Raw genomic sequence first — 20,292 nt, forward strand, 5'->3', positions numbered from 1 at the left:
GCACACGCTGATATGTGGTATTATTATATAGGGGAGAGGGGACGGTACAGTGATATATGATGGGATAACACAGCTCCCGGCACACGCTGATATGTGGTATTATTATATAGGGGAGAGGGGACGGTACAGTGATATATGATGGGGATAACACAGCTCCCGGCACACGCTGATATGTGGTATTATTATATAGGGGAGTGGGTACGGTACAGCGATATATGATGGGGAATAACACAGCTCCCGGCACACGCTGATATGTGGTATTATTATATAGGGGAGAGGGGACGGTACAGCGATATATGATGGGGATAACGCAGCTCCCGGCACACGCTGATATGTGGTATTATTATATTGGGGAGAGGGGACGGTACAGCGATATATGATGGGGATAACGCAGCTCCCGGCACACGCTGATATGTGGTGTCATTATATAGGGGAGAGGGGACGGTACAGTGATATATGATGGGGATAACACAGCTCCCGGCACACGCTGATATGTGGTATTATATAGGGGAGAGGGGACGGTACAGCGATATATGATGGGGGATAACACGGCTCCCGGCACACGCTGATATGTGGTATTATTATATAGGGGAGAGGGGACGGTACAGCGATATATGATGGGATAACACAGCTCCCGGCACACGCTGATATGTGATATTATTATATAGGGGAGAGGGGACGGTACAGTGATATATGATGGGGGATAACACAGCTCCCGGCACACGCTGATATGTGGTGTTATTATATAGGGGAGAGGGGACGGTACAGTGATATATTATGGGGATAACACAGCTCCCGGCACATGCTGATATGTGGTATTATTATATAGGGGAGAGGGGGCGGTACAGTGATATATGATGGGGGATAACACAGCTCCCGGAACACGCTGATATGTGGTATTATTATATAGGGGAGAGGGGGCGGTACAGCGATATATGATGGGGGATAACACAGCTCCCGGCACACGCTGATATGTGGTGTTATTATATAGGGGAGAGGGGACGGTACAGCGATATATGATGGGGATAACACAGCTCCCGGCACACGCTGATATGTGGTGTTATTATATAGGGGAGAGGGGACGGTACAGCGATATATGATGGGGATAACACAGCTCCCGGCACACGCTGATATGTGGTGTTATTATATAGGGTAGAGGGGACGGTACAGCGATATATGATGGGGATAACACAGCTCCCGGCACACGCTGATATGTGGTGTTATTATATAGGGGAGAGGGGACGGTAGAGTGATATATGATGGGGATAACACGGATCCCGGCACACGCTGATATGTGTTGTTGTTGTTGTTGTTGTTGTTGTTGTTGTTGTATTAATACTGCCTCCTGTGGCCTGAAAACCGGTTATCATCCCTTTTTACAACTCCGATAAATCGCCCTTTTTACCCATGTCAGCAATGACTGATATACGTGTGGGGACGGCCTATCACACCTTATATACCCACCAAGCCAGCGAGCACATGACATGTTATATACCGTACTTCATGGGCTATGCTTGTTTTTCGACACCCTGATAGATCGAATAGGTCGAATGTAAATTCAACCTATTCTTGTCAAAAAAGTGCCGATCTTTCCAACTTTTTGAAACATTGTCAGATGTTGAATCCCCCCACCCCCATAGTGTGATCTGTGGAGCTGTGTGTGTCTATTATACTGATATTCTCCAGGTGAGGTATATAATATCCTCTGTAACCTAATGCACCCGTCTTTATGACGGCTCCCACCCTTCATGTAAATATTAGACAAGGTGAGAAAATCCCGTAACGCAGCAGGGTTTGGGGGGTATATTCACACGTAGCCCAGAGACCTGGACACCAACATTTTTTGACTTTTGCTTATGTTGTTCTGTTCAATACCTTCATAAAATTACAGTTAATTAAAAAGCTGTTTTTTTGGTGTTTTTTTAAGGGTGAAGCCATGAATAATATTAAGGTAGAGAATATCGAAGGAGAAGAAGAAAAGTGTACAGGCAGTGTCCAGCAGTGTAAGGAGGAGGAAATCCCTACAGGTATCAGCACAGGTGAGTAATAATCACTAAGTACAGAGTCACATATTCTCCTTGTTCTGTCACTACAGCAATCTCTTATCTCATACATCAGGAGCCATCAGCCCCTATTATGCTCCTGCTCTCCCCCTCACATCATGTCACTGTGTGTTACCAACCCAGAGATCTGACCAGTCTCCTCCCCACACTCTCTGGTGTATCTCATACATCAGGAGCCATCAGCCCCTATTATACTCCTGCTCTCCCCCTCACATCATGTCACTGTGTGTTACCAGCCCAGAGATCTGACCAGTCTCCTCCCCGCACTCTCTCGTGTATCTCATACATCAGGAGCCATCAGCCACTATTATACTCCTGCTCTCCCCCTCACATCATGTCACTGTGTGTTACCAGCCCAGAGATCTGACCAGTCTCCTCCCCGCACTCTCTGGTGTATCTCATACATCAGGAGCCATCAGCCCCTATTATACTTCTGCTCTCCCCCTCACATCATGTCACTGTGTGTTACCAGCCCAGAGATCTGACCAGTCTCCTCCCCACACTCTGGTGTATCTCATACATCAGCAGCCATCAGCCCCTATTATACTCCTGCTCTCCCCCTCACATCATGTCAATGTGTGTTACCAGCCCAGAGATCTGACCAGTCTCCTCCCCACACTCTCTGGTGTATCTCATACATCAGCAGCCATCAGCCCCTATTATACTCCTGCTCTCCCCTCACATCATGTCACTGTGTGTTACCAGCCCAGAGATCTGACCAGTCTCCTCCCCACACTCTCTGGTGTATCTCATACATCAGGAGCCATCAGCCCTATTATACTCCTGTTCTCCCCTCACATCATGTCACTGTGTGTTACCAGCCCAGAGATCTGACCAGTCTCCTCCCCGCACTCTCGGGTGTACCTCATACATCAGGAGCCATCAGCCCCTATTATACTCCTGCTCTCCCCCTCACATCATGTCACTGTGTTACCAGCCCAGAGATCTGACCAGTCTCTTCCCCACACCCTCTGGTGTATCTCATACATCAGGAGCCATCAGCCCCTATTATACTCCTGCTCTCCCCCTCACATGATGTCACTGTGTGTTACCAGCCCAGAGATCTGACCAGTCTCCTCCCCGCACTCTCTGGTGTATCTCATACATCAGGAGCCATCAGCCCCTATTATACTCCTGCTCTCCCCCTTATATCATGCCACTGTGTGTTACCAGCCCAGAGATCTGACCAGTCTCCTCCCCACACTCTCTGGTGTATCTCATACATCAGGAGCCATCAGCCCTTATTATACTCCTGCTCTCCCCCTCACATCATGTCACTGTGTGTTACCAGCCCAGAGATCTGACCAGTCTCCTCCCCGCAATCTCTGGTGTATCTCATACATCAGGAGCCATCAGCCCCTATTATATTCCTGCTCTCCCCTCACATCATGTCACTGTGTGTTACCAGCCCAGAGATCTGACCAGTCTCCTCCCCGCACTCTCTGGTGTATCTCATACATCAGCAGCCATCAGCCCCTATTATACTCCTGCTCTCCCCTCACATCATGTCACTGTGTGTTACCAGCCCAGAGATCTGACCAGTCTCCTCCCCGCACTCTCTGGTGTATCTCATACATCAGGAGCCATCAGCCCCTATTATACTCCTGCTCTCCCCCTCACATCATGTCACTGTGTGTTCCCAGCCCAGAGATCTGACCAGTCTCCTCCCTGCACTCTCTGGTGTATCTCATACATCAGGAGCCATCAGCCCCTATTATACTCCTGCTCTCCCCCTCACATAATGTCCCTGTGTGTTACCAGCCCAGAGATCTGACCAGTCTCCTCCCCGCACTCTCTGGTGTATCTCATACATCAGGAGCCATCAGCCCCTATTATACTCCTTCTCTCCCCCTCACATCATGTTTATGGGAATATTTTTGGAGATGGCCATATACTAGTCATCTTTACAGTAACTTATCAACATAAGTAAACCACAAATTTATAAGCATGCCACCAAATGTATTCCCTATGGCAGTGCTGGGGAACCTTCGGCCCTCCATCTATTGTTAAACTACACATCCCAGCATGCCCTGCAACAGCTTTAGCATGGCCAAAGCGAAAAATTAGCAGGGCATGCTGGGATCTGTAGTTCAACAGCTGGAGGGCTGAAGGTTCCCCATCCCTGCCCTATAGTGCCACTACCCACCATTTATGCATCCCAGTATCTTAAAATATATAATTTAAGGACAAAATATATATAACATTTTATTTAAAAAAAAATAGAAAACTGTTCAAAAGCAGATTATATAAGGCCAGAGTTGTACATCGTTATTTTATTGATGGATCTGCCCTTACTCCATTTAAATAAGTCAGATATTTTTTTGGCATGTGCAGAATTTAGTAGCCCCTGGTATTCCCAGGATAATCACATATATACCATGTCCTCAGTCACTGTGTGTCTCCTACAGATGGGCCCAGTAACAGGAATACCCCAGAGAGATGTCCCCGTCCTCTATATTCCCAGGATAATCACATATATACCATGTCCTCAGTCACTGTGTGTCTCCTACAGATGGGCCCAGTAACAGAGATACCCCAGAGAGATGTCCCCGTCCTCTGTATTCCCAGGATAATCACATATATACAATGTACTCAGTCACTGTGTGTCTCCTACAGATGGGCCCAGTAACAGAGATACCCCAGAGAGATGTCCCCGTCCTCTGTATTCCCAGGATAATCACATATATACCATGTCCTCAGTCACTGTGTGTCTCCTACAGATGGGCCCAGTAACAGGAATACCCCAGAGAGATGTCCCCGTCCTCTGTATTCCCAGGATAATCACATATATACCATGTCCTCAGTCACTGTGTGTCTCCTACAGATGGGGCCAGTAACAGAGATACCCCAGAGATATGTCCCCGTCCTCTGTATTCCCAGGATAATCACATATATACCATGTACTCAGTCACTGCGTGTCTCCTACAGATGGGTCCAGTAACCGGAATACCCCAGAGAGATGTCCCCGTCCTCTGTATTCCCAGGATAATCACATATATACAATGTCCTCAGTCACTGTGTGTCTCCTACAGATGGTCCCAGTAACAGAGATACCCCAGAGTGATGTCCCCGTCCTCTGTATTCCCAGGATAATCACATATATACCATGTCCTCAGTCACTGTGTGTCCCCTACAGATGGGGCCAGTAACAGAGATACCCCAGAGAGATGTCCCTGTCCTCTGTATTCCCAGGATAATCACATATATACAATGTACTCAGTCACTGCGTGTCTCCTACAGATGGGCCCAGTAACAGGAATACCCCAGAGAGATGTCCCCGTCCTCTGTATTCCCAGGATAATCACATATATACCATGTCCTCAGTCACTGTGTGTCTCCTACAGATGGGGCCAGTAACAGGAATACCCCAGAGAGATGTCCCCGTCCTCTGTATTCCCAGGATAATCACATATATACAATGTCCTCAGTCACTGTGTGTCTCCTACAGATGGGTCCAGTAACAGGAATACCCCAGAGAGATGTCCCCGTCCTCTGTATTCCCAGGATAATCACATATATACAATGTCCTCGGTCACTGTGTGTCTCCTACAGATGGGCCCAGTAACAGGAATACCCCAGAGAGATGTCCCCGTCCTCTGTATTCCCAGGATAATCACATATATACAATGTACTCAGTCACTGCGTGTCTCCTACAGATGGTCCCAGTAACAGAGATACCCCAGAGAGATGTCCCCGTCCTCTGTATTCCCAGGATAATCACATATATACAATGTCCTCAGTCACTGCGTGTCTCCTACAGATGGGCCCAGTAACAGGAATACCCCAGAGAGATGTCCCCGTCCTCTGTATTCCCAGGATAATCACATATATACAATGTCCTCAGTCACTGTGTGTCTCCTACAGATGGGTCCAGTAACAGGAATACCCCAGAGCGATGTCCCCGTCCTCTGTATTCCCAGGATAATCACATATATACAATGTCCTCAGTCACTGCGTGTCTCCTACAGATGGGCCAGTAACAGGAATACCCCAGAGCGATGTCCCCGTCCTCTGTATTCCCAGGATAATCACATATATACCATGTCCTCAGTCACTGCGTGTCTCCTACAGATGGGCCCAGTAACAGATATACCCCAGAGAGATGTCCCCGCCCTCTGTATTCCCAGGACCACACAGAGGAGAATCATAGTGTCCCATCGGAGGATCCGGTAGGTGGATGGATTTGCCTAGTGACTTTTCGCTATATGATCTATAGAGTGTCCAATATAATACACTGGTAATCTCTCTTCCTACATCTGGGGAACACGTCATTGCACATAGAGTTCTAGGGACTCATATTAACGTGCCCTTACCGGTCCCGACCACCGTCCCGTGGGCTTCTAACTAGAGAAGATCATTTCAACCTAGGGGCCTTGTTCTGCCAAATTATGTTAATTAAGGCCGTCCGCAGCTGGCGCAAATCCACAGTAGAAAGGGACACAGGAAGAGTTTGGGGTACAGTAAAGGATCCTCGTCAACACATCTATTGTAACCGCGGTCCATCTACCGGTCTCCAAGTATAGGAGAGACCTGTCCCAGTTCTGTCTCTGCTCATTCCCCTCGCCCGGTGGGATCTCCAGCTGGGAACGGGTCACCTACAGAGCAGTTCGGTAGAACCGCTATAGGATCCTGGTCCATGCTAGTGCTAGAGGTTCAGAACTTTGTGTCACCTTGGATCTACATCAGGCCTGTCCAAACTGTGGCCCTTCAGCTGGTGTGAAACTACACATCCCAGCATGCCTTGCCATAGTCTTAGCATTCCCTAATAGCAAAACTGTGGCAAGGCATGATGGGACGTGTAGTTTCATAACAGCTAGAAGGCCGCAGGTTGCACATGACTGATCTAGAGGACTAACTTCAGGTAAGGCAGGGGACTACCCAGTGTTTCATGTGCGTTCCCATAGAAACACTGGGCGTGATAGATTCGGGCGGCGGAAAGCAGGGCCGGCCACGTTTTACCTGCTCACTCGCCAGCGAATACACCCTAGCGAGCTGGTCTGAATCGGTCCCCTTATTTTCAAACCTAATGGGAGTTGCTACCATGCTGAGACTTGTAGTTCGCAGAAATTCAGTCCGTCTTTCAGGCTCTTTAAATTCAAACTGAGGAGGCGGGGTTAGAGGGGGAGGAGCTTTTATAGCCCCAAATAATGAGCTCATTAAGTGCTATATCCCATGTGTAGTGACGAGTTCCTCAGGTGAAGTCGTTACACAGAAAATCCCGTTTTAATTTGCATAATTAAAAAACAGACATTTAAGTGTTTATTGGTTATGAATTATTTAGGGGTAGTGGGGACTTCATACATTTCTCAACCTCAATGTACCCAGAGGATAATATATTGTGTACAGAACCCGTGTTGTCCTGATGCTATTATACACCTGTATTCTTCTGTATGATCTCTGTAACTCAGGATTTATTACTTACTGTTTTAGGGGAAAGATCTAATTATTATTAAGGTGGAAGATATAAAAGAGGAAGAGGAGACGTATGTGACGGGTGATCAGCAGTGTAAGCAGGAGGAGATCCCTACAGGTATCAGCACAGGTGAGTAATAATCACTAAGTACAGAGTCACATGTTCTCCTGGTTCTGTCACTACAGCTGAGTGTGGGAAATGTTTTACATGGAAACCTCTCTCTACTGTATGTCCAAATGCCGAAAACATGTTCAGTAGAGAAACTGCTTCCAAATTCTGAACACTACATTATCCTCTGCATTATATCGTCACGTTTATAATCACATGTATTTATTGGACAGATGGATCGGAGTGTATTACCTCAGCCGAACCGCACGTGTTATCTTCTGGTTGTGACATCACACAAGATTCTGCAGGCGTACATCCAATACCTCCCCGAGCAGATACATCATCCAGTGCCTCTAATCACAGAGGATGTTCCGATAACTCAGATGCTGTCACACTTAGTAACACAGGTGATAGAATATTTCCCTGTTCTGGGCGTGGGAAATGTTTTGCAAAGAAAGCAAATCTTACAGCACATCGAAGAACTCACACAGACAAGAGGCCGTTTCCATGTTCTGAGTGTGGGAAATGTTTTACAAAGAAGTCCGATCTTAAAACTCATCAAATAATACACACGGGCGAGATGCCATTTTCATGCTCGGATTGTGGAAAGTCTTTCACATCTAAATCTAGTCTTATCCGACATCGGAGAGTTCACACTGGGGAGAAACGGTTTTCATGTTTGCAGTGCGGACAGTGTTTTATGTGGCAATCAAGTCTAATTGATCACCAGAACGTTCACAAGGATGAAATTAAGTTTCGATGTCCTGATTGCCTTAAATGTTTTACCCGCAAATCAACTCTTGTTAAACACCAGTTAATTCACACGGGTGAGAAGCCTTTTCCGTGTTCTGAGTGTGGGAAATGTTTTACATGGAAACAATCTCTTGTCATACATCAGAGAGGTCACACAGGTGAAAAGGCATTTCCATGTTCTGAGTGTGGGAAATGTTTTGCACAGAAATCCAGTCTAATTAATCATCAAAAAATCCACACAGGTGAGACACCGTGGACATGTTCTGTGTGTGGGAAATCTTTCACATTTAGATCAAATTTTGTCCGACATCAGAGAGTTCACACGGAGGAGAAGCCGTATATTTGCTCGGATTTAAAGAAGTCAGATCTTATTAATCAACAAAAAATACACACGGGTGCGACTCCATTGTCATGCTCTGAGTGTGGGAAATCTTTTACATGTAACTATAGTCTTATCCGGCATCAGAGAGTTCACACAGGGGAGAAACCATTTCAATGTTTTCAGTGCGGACAATGTTTTACATGGAAATCAAGTCTGTCTGATCATCAGATCGTTCACAAGGATGAAAAGAAGTTTCAATGTCCTCATTGCCCAAAATGTTTTATCCATAAATCATCACTTGTTAAACACCAACAGATTCACAGGGGTGAGAAGCCATTTCCATGCTCTGAGTGTAGGAAATGTTTTACGCACAGATCAAATCTGGTTAAACATCAGAGAACGCACACAGGCGAGAAGCCGTTTCTATGTTCTGAGTGCGGGAAATGTTTTACACAGAAAGCAAATCTTGCCAAACATCGGAGAATTCACATTGGCGAGTAGCCGTTTCTATGTTCTGAGTGTGGGAAATGGTTTTCCCCAGTATCCACATTTTCTTAGGCATAAGAAAGTTTAATATTTGCTTGTATTTTAGTGGAGGGTAACTTGTCAGCAAATACTTTATTGTATTTTTACAATAAAATGGACACAAAAGATGGCTGTCCCGAAATATTTGTATTTCATCTCGTTCAAAGGCTATATTTCTAAATATGTTGTTAGTTATTTTATTTATTTATTACCAGTTTCTTTTATAGCGCACACATATTCCGCAGCGCTTTACAGAGAATATTTGTACATTCACATCAGCCCCTGCCCCCGTGGAGCTAGCGCTTTACAGAGAATATTTGTACATTTACATCAGCCCCTGCCCCAGTGGAGCTTACAATCTATATTCCCTACCTCATGTACACGCACACACAGACATCCTAGGGTTAATTTTGTTGGGAGCCAATTAACCTACAAGTATATTTTTGGAATGTGGGAGGAAACCGGAGTACCCGGAGGAAACCCACGCAAGTACGGGGAGAATATACATGGCAATGTATGATACGGCATTGACTCTTGAGACTAATAAAAAAAGGTATATAAAAAATATTCTCCAAAAACATTCTTTATAAATGCGTGTGATCTATGTGGGAGGTCTGTAACATCTTTCTGAAGTCCTGCAGACCAGTGTTCAGTTGTTCCGCAATAGTGAGGCAACTGGGCTGTTCCTTTCCTGGTACGACAGTGTAAGTATTCCTATCATCTAAGTACTATATTCGGACCAAATTACTCCTTTGTGTGCTAAATGATGTCATAACAGGAAGCGAAAGCAATTTTTGCATGGACACTGATCTGTTTTAAACTTGATGGATCTGGAGAGAGGGAGCTGTTGATACCGAAACTGGAGGTAGGAGCAGATAAGAACTGGGGGTGGGGTGGAGAGATTGTGACTTAAAAACAGTCACAGCTCAAAGTAAAACTGTCACCGCTCAAGGTCAAGGTGATCGTACATTGCCGAAGCCGATATTATGACTGCTTTTAACCAGTATATAAATATTCTCAATATAACAGCACTCTGCAGACTTCCATATCAAATATGGCGCAAAGACTGCTGGAATGTTTTGGCTTTATTACCCATTGTCAGGCATTATATACAAGAAACACAAATATAGAAAACACACCTTCAATATCCGTTGGTGGAGAATATTCAAGGGTCAGTGCCCAGTAACACCCATCCAAACTCGCACCTCTGGTCTCAACGGCGACCTGGCAAAAACACAACGGTGAAATAAACACAAGATCAGATCACCTGAGAATAAGAAAGTACAGAATAAAATCTAGAACTACCTCTCGAGAAGGTCAACATAAGCATTCGGCCGACAGTGGGAAGGTCAACAGTTAAAAGGAGTGGACGGAGACTATAATAGTGTGCCAAGCGCAGTGCCCCAACCATGGCGACAAATGCGAGGGGACATGGTATTGATTACAGCAGAAGTCAACAACAGTAAGAATTCATCAGAGGAACATCTCAAGATAATGTCATCACAGAAGTGTCTACAGAGGGAGGAGAACACGAGAGCAATGAATGAGTTATGTGGAAATGTTTATATTAGATTGACACCCTGGAAGGGAAGGAAGACGTGAGGGCGCTTTGAGGGAGAAGAACATGACATGAGGGCGCTGAGAGGGAGAGGAACATGACATGAGGACACTGAGAGGGAGAGGAACATGACATGAGGGCGCTGAGAGGGAGAAGAGCATGACATGAGGGCACTGAGAGGGAGAAGAACATGACATGAGGGCGCTGAGAGGGAGAAGAACATGACATGAGGGCGCTGAGAGGGAGAAGAACATGACATGAGGGCGCTGAGAGGGAGAAGAACATGACATGAGGGCGCTGAGAGGGAGAAGAACATGACATGAGGGCGCTGAGAGGGAGAAGAACATGACATGAGGGCGCTGAGAGGGAGAAGAACATGACATGAGGGCGCTGAGAGGGAGAGGAACATGACATGAGGGCGCTGAGAAGGAGAAGAACATGACATGAGGGCGCTGAGAGGGAGAGGAACATGACATGAGGGCGCTGAGAGGGAGAAGAACATGACATGAGGGTGCTGAGAGGGAGAAGAACATGACATGAGGGTGCTGAGAGGGAGAAGAACATGATATGAGGGCGCTGAGAGGGAGAAGAGCATGGCATGAGGGCGCTGAGAGGGAGAAGAGCATGACATGAGGGTGCTGAGAGGGAGAAGAACATGACATGAGGGCGCTGAGAGGGAGAGGAACATGACACGAGGGTGCTGAGAGGGAGAAGAACATGACACGAGGGCGCTGAGAGGGAGAAGAACATGACATGAGGGCGCTGAGAGGGAGAAGAACATGACATGAGGGCGCTGAGAGGGAGAAGAACATGACATGAGGGCGCTGAGAGGGAGAGGACCATGACATGAGGGCGCTGAGAGGGAGAAGAACATGACATGAGGGTGCTGAGAGGGAGAAGAACATGACATGAGGGCGCTGACATGAGGGCGCTGAGAGGGAGAAGAACAGAACATGAGGGCGCTGAGAGGGAAAGGACCATGACATGAGGGCGCTGAGAGGGAGAAGAACATGACATGAGGGCGCTGAGAGGGAGAAGAACATGACATGAGGACGCTGAGAGGGAGAGGAACATGACATGAGGGCGCTGAGAGGGAGAAGAACAGAACATGAGGGCGCTGAGAGGGAGAGGAACATGACATGAGGGCGCTGAGAGGGAGAAGAACAGAACATGAGGGCGCTGAGAGGGAGAAGAACATGACATGAGGGCGCTGAGAGGGAGAAGAACATGACATGAGGGCGCTGAGAGGGAGAAGAACATGACATGAGGGCGCTGAGAGGGAGAAGAACATGACATGAGGGCGCTGAGAGGGAGAGGAACATGACATGAGGGCGCTGAGAGGGAGAAGAACAGAACATGAGGGCGCTGAGAGGGAGAAGAACATGACATGAGGGCGCTGAGAGGGAAAGGACCATGACATGAGGGCGCTGAGAGGGAGAGGACCATGACATGAGGGCGCTGAGAGGGAGAAGAACATGACATGAGGGCGCTGAGAGGGAGAGGAACATGACATGAGGGCGCTGAGAGGGAGAAAAACATGACATGAGGGCGCTGAGAGGGAGAAGAACATGGCATGAGGGCGCTGAGAGGGAGAAGAGCATGACATGAGGGCGCTGAGAGGGAGAAGAACATGACATGAGGGCGCTGAGAGGGAGAGGAACATGGCATGAGGGCGCTGAGAGGGAGAAGAACATGGCATGAGGGCGCTGAGAGGGAGAAGAACATGGCATGAGGGCGCTGAGAGGGAGAAGAGCATGACATGAGGGCGCTGAGAGGGAGAAGAGCATGACATGAGGGCGCTGAGAGGGAGAAGAACATGACATGAGGACACTGAGAGGGAGAAGAACATGACATGAGGGCGCTGAGAGGGAGAAGAGCATGACATGAGGGCGCTGAGAGGGAGAAGAGCATGACATGAGGGCGCTGAGAGGGATAAGAACATGACATGAGGGCGCTGAGAGGGAGAAGAGCATGACATGAGGGCGCTGAGAGGGAGAAGAGCATGGCATGAGGGCGCTGAGAGGGAGAAGAACATGACATGAGGGCGCTGAGAGGGAGAAGAACATGACATGAGGACACAGAGGGAGAAGAACATGACATGAGGGTGCTGAGAGGGAGAAGAACATAACATGAGGACACTGAGAGGGAGAAGAACATGTCATGAGGGCGCTGAGAGGGAGAAGAACATGACATGAGGGCGCTGAGAGGGAGAGGACCATGACATGAGGGCGCTGAGAGGGAGAAGAACATGACATGAGGGCGCTGAGAGGGAGAAGAGCATGACATGAGGGCGCTGAGAGGGAGAAGAACATGACATGAGGGCGCTGAGAGGGAGAGGAACATGGCATGAGGGCGCTGAGAGGGAGAAGAACATGGCATGAGGGTGCTGAGAGGGAGAAGAACATGACATGAGGGCGCTGAGAGGGAGAAGAGCATGACATGAGGACACTGAGAGGGAGAAGAACATGACATGAGGGTGCTGAGAGGGAGAAGAACATGACATGAGGGCGCTGAGAGGGAGAAGAGCATGACATGAGGGCGCTGAGAGGGATAAGAACATGACATGAGGGCGCTGAGAGGGAGAAGAGCATGACATGAGGGCGCTGAGAGGGAGAAGAGCATGACATGAGGGCGCTGAGAGGGAGAAGAGCATGGCATGAGGGCGCTGAGAGGGAGAAGAACATGACATGAGGGCGCTGAGAGGGAGAAGAGCATGGCATGAGGGCTCTGAGAGGGAGAAGAACATGACATGAGGGCGCTGAGAGGGAGAAGAACATGACATGAGGACACAGAGGGAGAAGAACATGACATGAGGGTGCTGAGAGGGAGAAGAACATAACATGAGGACACTGAGAGGGAGAAGAACATGACATGAGGGCGCTGAGAGGGAGAAGAACATGACATGAGGGCGCTGAGAGGGAGAAGAGCATGACATGAGGGCGCTGAGAGGGAGAAGAGCATGACATGAGGGCGCTGAGAGGGAGAGGAACATGACATGAGGGCGCTGAGAGGGAGAGGAACATGACATGAGGGCACTGAGAGGGAGAAGAACAGAACATGAGGGCGCTGAGAGGGAGACGAACATGACATCAGTCTGAACTGACATTTATTTACTTCAGTGTCCGCCAAAGAGGGCGCGGTCGCTGACGTCATGTGACATCAGCCGTCCGCGTTCCCCTGATCCAGCCCCTCCCTCCCCTTCCCATCCAAATGCCTTGGCGACTGTGATAGTCACAGAAGCTGTTCATACAGCAGCCCTGCACATGAGCACACAATCGGTCCCTGGAGGGAATACGCTGATCGTGAATCAGGCCCATTATGTGTTTACCAGCCTGACATCTTTGAGGGGTAGGAGGACAATTAGTATAGTCCACCAGGATGATGACGCAACTTCTTTTGAACATTGAGATGTATAAAATCTAGAAATAAACATAGAATGAACAAATGAATACCCCCCAAAAAATCAGTTAATGTAAAATATTGTCATAGATAAGGATGTTATTGCAGTAATTATATACAATTTGGGTAATAACACTATAGAGGATAATGATGACATATAGAATAATATATAGTGTTATGTTACTACTAATACAGTATATGGAGGCAGTGACAGGAGGGTAGCAGCTAGTTCCCCTTCGCCGTAAGGACCTGGGGAGGAGAGGGGGCGGGAGAGGGGGCGGGAGAGGGGGCGGGAGAGGAGGAGCAAGGTCAGAACAAGACAACTTTTTTTTTAACCGACATGTGCCGACAGGCGGTATTTCATGCCCTACCATCCACTAGGGCGTGGAGGAGGTTATTAAAGCTGTGGCGAGCGAAGCGAGCCACCGTGCCCGAAGCATTGCGAGCGAAGCGAGCTATGCGAGGGTCCATTTGGGTCCCTTCTTCTGAACTTGCTCCTCCTCTCCCTGCCCCATCTCCTCCCCAGGTCCTTACGGTGAAGGGGAACTAGTCTCAACCGTGACAGGAGCCTGAGAGCCTCCTCCATGCTGTGTGAGCCGGGGCTGCAATGTACAATATTATATTACATGTCCTAGATACCGGCGGCCATTTTCCTGTAGCCCGAATGGGGATTCTATTCCGATGGACAAATATCTAATGTCCTGTGTATATCACATACTCTCATGTGATCTGAGAAAATCAATGTGACATTTAGAGGTACGCTGTGGTGTTATAGATATTAATGCAGAGCGGACGGCGGCGGCCATTATGTTGTAGACTCGGAGACAGTTATTTTCCTAAGCATTTCTATAACGCCTATAACACGTGACGAGCTGCGGATGGGGCGGGGCCATAGAGTCGGCTTCCGCCTTTTTCTCCTGGCTCACAATTTGCAGCCCTGGTTTAGACCCGCACATCACATATTTATTGTGTACGGTAATGTATGCAGCAGCAGCGGGGGACGGAGGGGCAGCAGGCAAAAATCCTCTCTGCACCAGATCCTTCAGGCTCAGGACAAAGGGGTGTGGCTATGCCAGGCATGTCCAAACTGTGGCCGTCCAGCTGTTGTGAAACTACACATCCCAGCATGCCTTGTCACAGTATTGCTATAAACCTGTGTTAAAACTAGAGCAAGGCATGCTGGGATGTGTAGTTTCACAACAGCTGGAGGGCCACACTTTGGACATACCTGGGCTAAAGCCCCGTACACATGGGGTGATTCGGAGCAACCGTATCCCTGTGCGTATGGGACGACTGTGGCCGGGAGCACGCTCCCACGATCAGCCCTGCAATGCTCGCATGCTCTTTTGGGCAGTAAACCAGCAATTTGGTCGCTGAGCGATATGTCGCTTCTTTTGTACGGAGCAATGGCAGCGAATATTTTGTTGTGACCTATCCCAATTGACACTTTTCCGATTAGATGGGCGATTTTCGGTTTAGCGATTGTCAGAAGGTGGTGGCATTGTGCTGTGGGGCTGTAATGCATGGTCTCCTTATCTGTGGGAAGTATAGAGATGTTCTCCATAAATCAGCTCCCTGCACTGTGGTCGTGCTACAGGAATAACAGATGGTTTTTAGCAGGACATTGCCAGTTGTCATGTTTTCGGTGGAACACTGGACTGGTATGCAGATAATTCAGTAACCCGTATGGACTTGCCAGCTTCGAGTCCGGATCTTCTCCCCACTGATAACTTTTGGGATGAACTGAAGCTGTGCGTGTATTGTACGCTGATATTTCACTGGCATTGCATAGTGCGATCACGCTCACCCGTCATGTAATTAGTAGCCAAAGTATAAAATCCTGTAACGCAGACGGTCTCTGTGGTATATTCACACGTAACCTCTATATTCTTTGAATTTACTCATTTCATGTAATGACTTTGTTCTGTTTAATACTTTATAATGAAATTGTAGTTCATCACAGAACTGTTTTATTGGGTTATTTAGGGTGAAGCCATGAATAATATTAAAGTAGAGAATATCGAAGAAGAAAAGTGTACAGGCGGTGTCCAGGAGTATAAGGAGGAGGAAGTCCCTACAGGTATCAGCACAGGTGAGTAATAATCACTAAGTACATAGTCACATATTATCCTGGTTCTGTCACTACAGCAATCTCTTATCTCATACATCAGGAGCCATCAGCCCCTATTATACTCCTGCTCCCCCCTCACATCATGTCACTGTGTGTTACCAGCCCATAGATCTGACCAGTCTCCTCCCCACACTCTCTGGTGTATCTCATACATCAGGAGCCATCAGCCCCTATTATACTCCTGCTCTCCCCCTCACATCATGTCACTGTGTGTTACCAGCCCAGAGATCTGACCAGTCTCCTCCCCACACTCTCTGGTGTATCTCATACATCAGGAGCCATCAGCCCCTATTATACTCCTGCTCTCCCCCTCACATCATGTCACTGTGTGTTACCAGCCCAGAGATCTGACCAGTCTCCTCCCCGCACTCTCTGGTGTATCTCATACATCAGGATCCATCGGCCCCTGTTATACTCCTGCTCTCCCCCTCACATCATGTCACTGTGTGTTACTAGCCCAGAGATCTGACAAGTCTTCTCCCTGCACTCTCTGGTGTATCTCATACATCAGGAGCCATCAGCCTCTATTATACTCCTGCTCTCCCCCTCACATGTCACTGTGTGTTACCAGCCCAGAGATCTGACCAGTCTTCTCCCTGCACTCTCTGGTGTATCTCATACATCAGGAGCCATCAGCCCCTATTATACTCCTGCTCTCCCCCTCACATCATGTCACTGTGTGTTACCAGCCCAGAGATCTGACCAGTCTGCTCCCCGCACTCTCTGGTGTATCTCATACATCAGCAGCCATCAGCCCCTATTATACTCCTGCTCTCCCCTCACATCATGTCACTGTGTTTTACCAGCCCAGAGATATGACCAGTCTCCTCCCCGCACTCTCTGGTGTATCTCATACATCAGGAGCCATCAGCCCCTATTATACTCCTGCTCTCCCCTCACATCATGTCACTGTGTTTTACCAGCCCAGAGATATGACCAGTCTCCTCCCTGCACTCTCTGGTGTATCTCATACATCAGGAGACATCAGCCCCTATTATACTCCTGCTCTCCCCCTCACATCATGTCACTGTGTGTTACCAGCCCAGAGATCTGACCAGTCTTTCCCGCACTCTCTGGTGTATCTCATACATCAGTAGCCATCAGCCCCTATTATACTCCTGCTCTCCCCCTCACATCATGTCACTGTGTGTTACCAGCCCAGAGATCTGACCAGTCTCCTCCCCGCACTCTCTGGTGTATCTCATACATCAGGAGCCATCAGCCCCTATTATACTCCTGCTCTCCCCCTCACATCATGTCACTGTGTGTTACCAGCCCAGAGATCTGACCAGTCTCCTCCCCGCACTCTCTGGTGTATCTCATACATCAGGAGCCATCAGCCCCTATTATACTCCTGCTCTCCCACTCACATCATGTCACTGTGTGCTACCAGCCCAGAGATCTGACCAGTCTCCTCCCCGCACTCTCTGGTGTATCTCATACATCAGGAGCCATCAGCCCCTATTATACTCCTGCTCTCCCCCTCACATCATGTCACTGTGTGTTACCAGCCCAGACATCTGAATAGTCTCCTCCCCACACTCTCTGGTGTATCTCATACATCAGGAACCATCAGCCCCTGTTATACTCCTGCTCTCCCCCTCACATCATGTCACTGTGTTTCTCCTACAGATGGGGCCAGTAACAGGAATACCCCAGAGAGATGTCCCCGTCCTCTGTATTCCCAGGACCACACAAAGGAGAATCACAGTGTCCCACAGGAGTGTCAGGTAGGTGTGTTGTCAACTATGAAAGTGACTTTTCACTATGTACTCTGTAGCTGCACCTAATACATTGATGACCTTCCCTCTTCCTACCCACCCCCCACCCCCCCCCCCCCCCCCGCGCGATTCGCGGCACCCCCGACCTCCCGCGATTCGCGGCAAAACACTCCCCCCCTCCCGCGATTCGCGGCAAAACACACACCCCCTCCCGCCATTCGCGCCCCCCCGCTACCCCCCCCTCCCGCCATTTGCGGCACCCCTCCTGCGATTCGTGGCACCCCCTCCCACGATTCGCGGCAACCCCCGCCACACCCCCGTCCCACGATTCGTGGCAACTCCCGCGATTCGCCCCCCCCCGCGCGATTTGCAGCAACCCCCTCCAGCGATTTGTGGACACCCCTTACCTCCACCTGCCAAGCGATTCATGGCAACCCCAGGATTAAATGGCACATGCAAAACACTGACATGGCTATGGTCGAAAATGAAAAAGGTTGACATGAGTTTTTGAAGATTTTTTTTTTCAATTTTTGAATGTTTTCATATTCATTCTCATGTGTCAACATGGACACCATTGAAGTGCCACCCCCCCCCCTCCAGTGATTTGCGACCCCTCCCGCGATTCGCTGCACCCCCCGCGACCCCCCCACGATTTGCGGCAACCCCCGGCCCCCTGAACGCCCCCCCTCCAACAATTCTCAGCAACCCCCATGCCCCCGCGAACCACCCTCCCGCGATTCACTGCAAACCCCCGCGCCCCCTCCCGCGATTCGCGGCACCCACACACCCCCCCCCGCGACCCCCCCTCCCGCGATTCGCGGACCCCCCTGCGATTCACGGCAACGCCAGCCAAACACTGACATGGCTATGGTCGACAATGGAAAAGGTTGACATGAGTTTTTGAAGATTTATTTTCCATTTTTTTAATGTTTTCATATTCATTCTCATGTGTCGACTTATGTCAACATTTACATGTGTTGACCTTTCCGTGTTGATTTTTTCTTGTGGCGATTCGCGGCACACCCCCCCCCCCCCGCGCATCCCCTGCGACTTGCGACCCCCCCCTCCCGCGATTCGTGGCACCCCCCAGGATTACCGTGATTCGCGATAACCCCCGCCCCCGTGAACCCCCTCCAACGATTCGCATCAAACCCCCCCCGCCGCGCGCCCCCCCCCCCCCCCCCTCCCGCGATTCACGGCAACCCCAGGATTAAATGGCACAAGCAAAACACTGACATGGCTATGGTCGACAATGAAAAAGGTTGACATTTGTGAAGATTTATTTTTCATTTTTTTAATGTTTTCATATTCATTCTCATGTGTCGACATGGACACTAATGAAGTGCAACACTTATGTCAACATTTACATGTGTTGACCTTTCTGTGTTTATTTTTTCTTGTGGTGATTTGCGGCACCCCCCGCGACCGCCCCCCCCCCCCCCCCCCCCCTCCCGCAATTCACGGCAACCCCGTGACCCCCCCCTCCCACAATTCGCGAAAATCCACCCCCTCGACCTCCCACGATTCGCGCCAACCTCCGCGACCCCCCCCTCACATGAATCCCGGCTCCCCCATCGTATGCCCACACACCCCTATCACTACCCAGCTTCCTGCTCTCCTTAACCGTAACTTCCACCACTGGGGAGTCGCTGACGCTGTGTTGCCCACATACCCCTATCATGCCTCATAGCCCAGCCTCCTGCTCTCATGCACCCTAACTTCCACCCAGTAGGAGGAGACACTGACTCAGGGCCACCATCCTGTGCTGCCACGCTGGACCATCACCCACTGGCAGAAGCTGCACAGTGTCCCCCACCCTCCTCTTTAGTCCCCCTTATGCCCACACACTCCTATCACTACCCAGCCTCCTGTTTTCCTGTGTCGTGACCTCCGCCAGTGGGGAGCCGCTGACTCAGAAACACCCTACTATACTATTGCACACACACACCTAAACAACACGCACACACAGCCCCCCCCCCCACGCCCACACCCACAAATGTCACTGTACCCTCCACACTATCAATGTACATCTTACTCTGTAACCGCTTTTTAATTAAACAAAACAATACACACCCTCTTCTACATCATATGCTCTCTATTTAACACATTTCACCTATAACTCAAGTTGCAATACAGGCATCTTTCATACAATTCTAACCATCTTTCTCATATACAAATGTTCACAAATTAAGGGGGCGCAGCCCCTTACGCCGGTGTGAAGAGCGCCCGTCTATAATATACTCTGATTTTTATTGAGGGAAGATATTAGCAGCTGGTAATGCACACGCTGAGTATACTG

The 20,292-nt window shown here is 49.0% G+C and overlaps 1 protein-coding gene across 1 annotated transcript in view; it reads left to right on the forward strand.

The window, feature by feature from the left end:
* Nucleotides 1-20,292, forward strand: part of LOC146007421 (uncharacterized) — a 44,962-nt gene that overhangs the window by 2,866 nt on the left and 21,804 nt on the right. Inside the window, exons 2-8 of the mRNA XM_083145771.1 lie at nucleotides 1,928-2,039; nucleotides 6,135-6,232; nucleotides 7,494-7,605; nucleotides 7,818-9,152; nucleotides 15,001-15,116; nucleotides 16,128-16,233; nucleotides 17,905-18,002. Of these exons, the coding sequence (XP_083001897.1) occupies nucleotides 1,928-2,039; nucleotides 6,135-6,232; nucleotides 7,494-7,605; nucleotides 7,818-9,152; nucleotides 15,001-15,116; nucleotides 16,128-16,233; nucleotides 17,905-18,002 (1,977 nt within the window). The remainder of the gene's footprint in view (nucleotides 1-1,927; nucleotides 2,040-6,134; nucleotides 6,233-7,493; nucleotides 7,606-7,817; nucleotides 9,153-15,000; nucleotides 15,117-16,127; nucleotides 16,234-17,904; nucleotides 18,003-20,292) is intronic.

Source organism: Crinia signifera, chromosome 6, assembly GCF_055691185.1.
Source record: "Crinia signifera chromosome 6, ASM5569118v1, whole genome shotgun sequence".
Taxonomy (NCBI): Eukaryota; Metazoa; Chordata; class Amphibia; order Anura; family Myobatrachidae; genus Crinia; species Crinia signifera.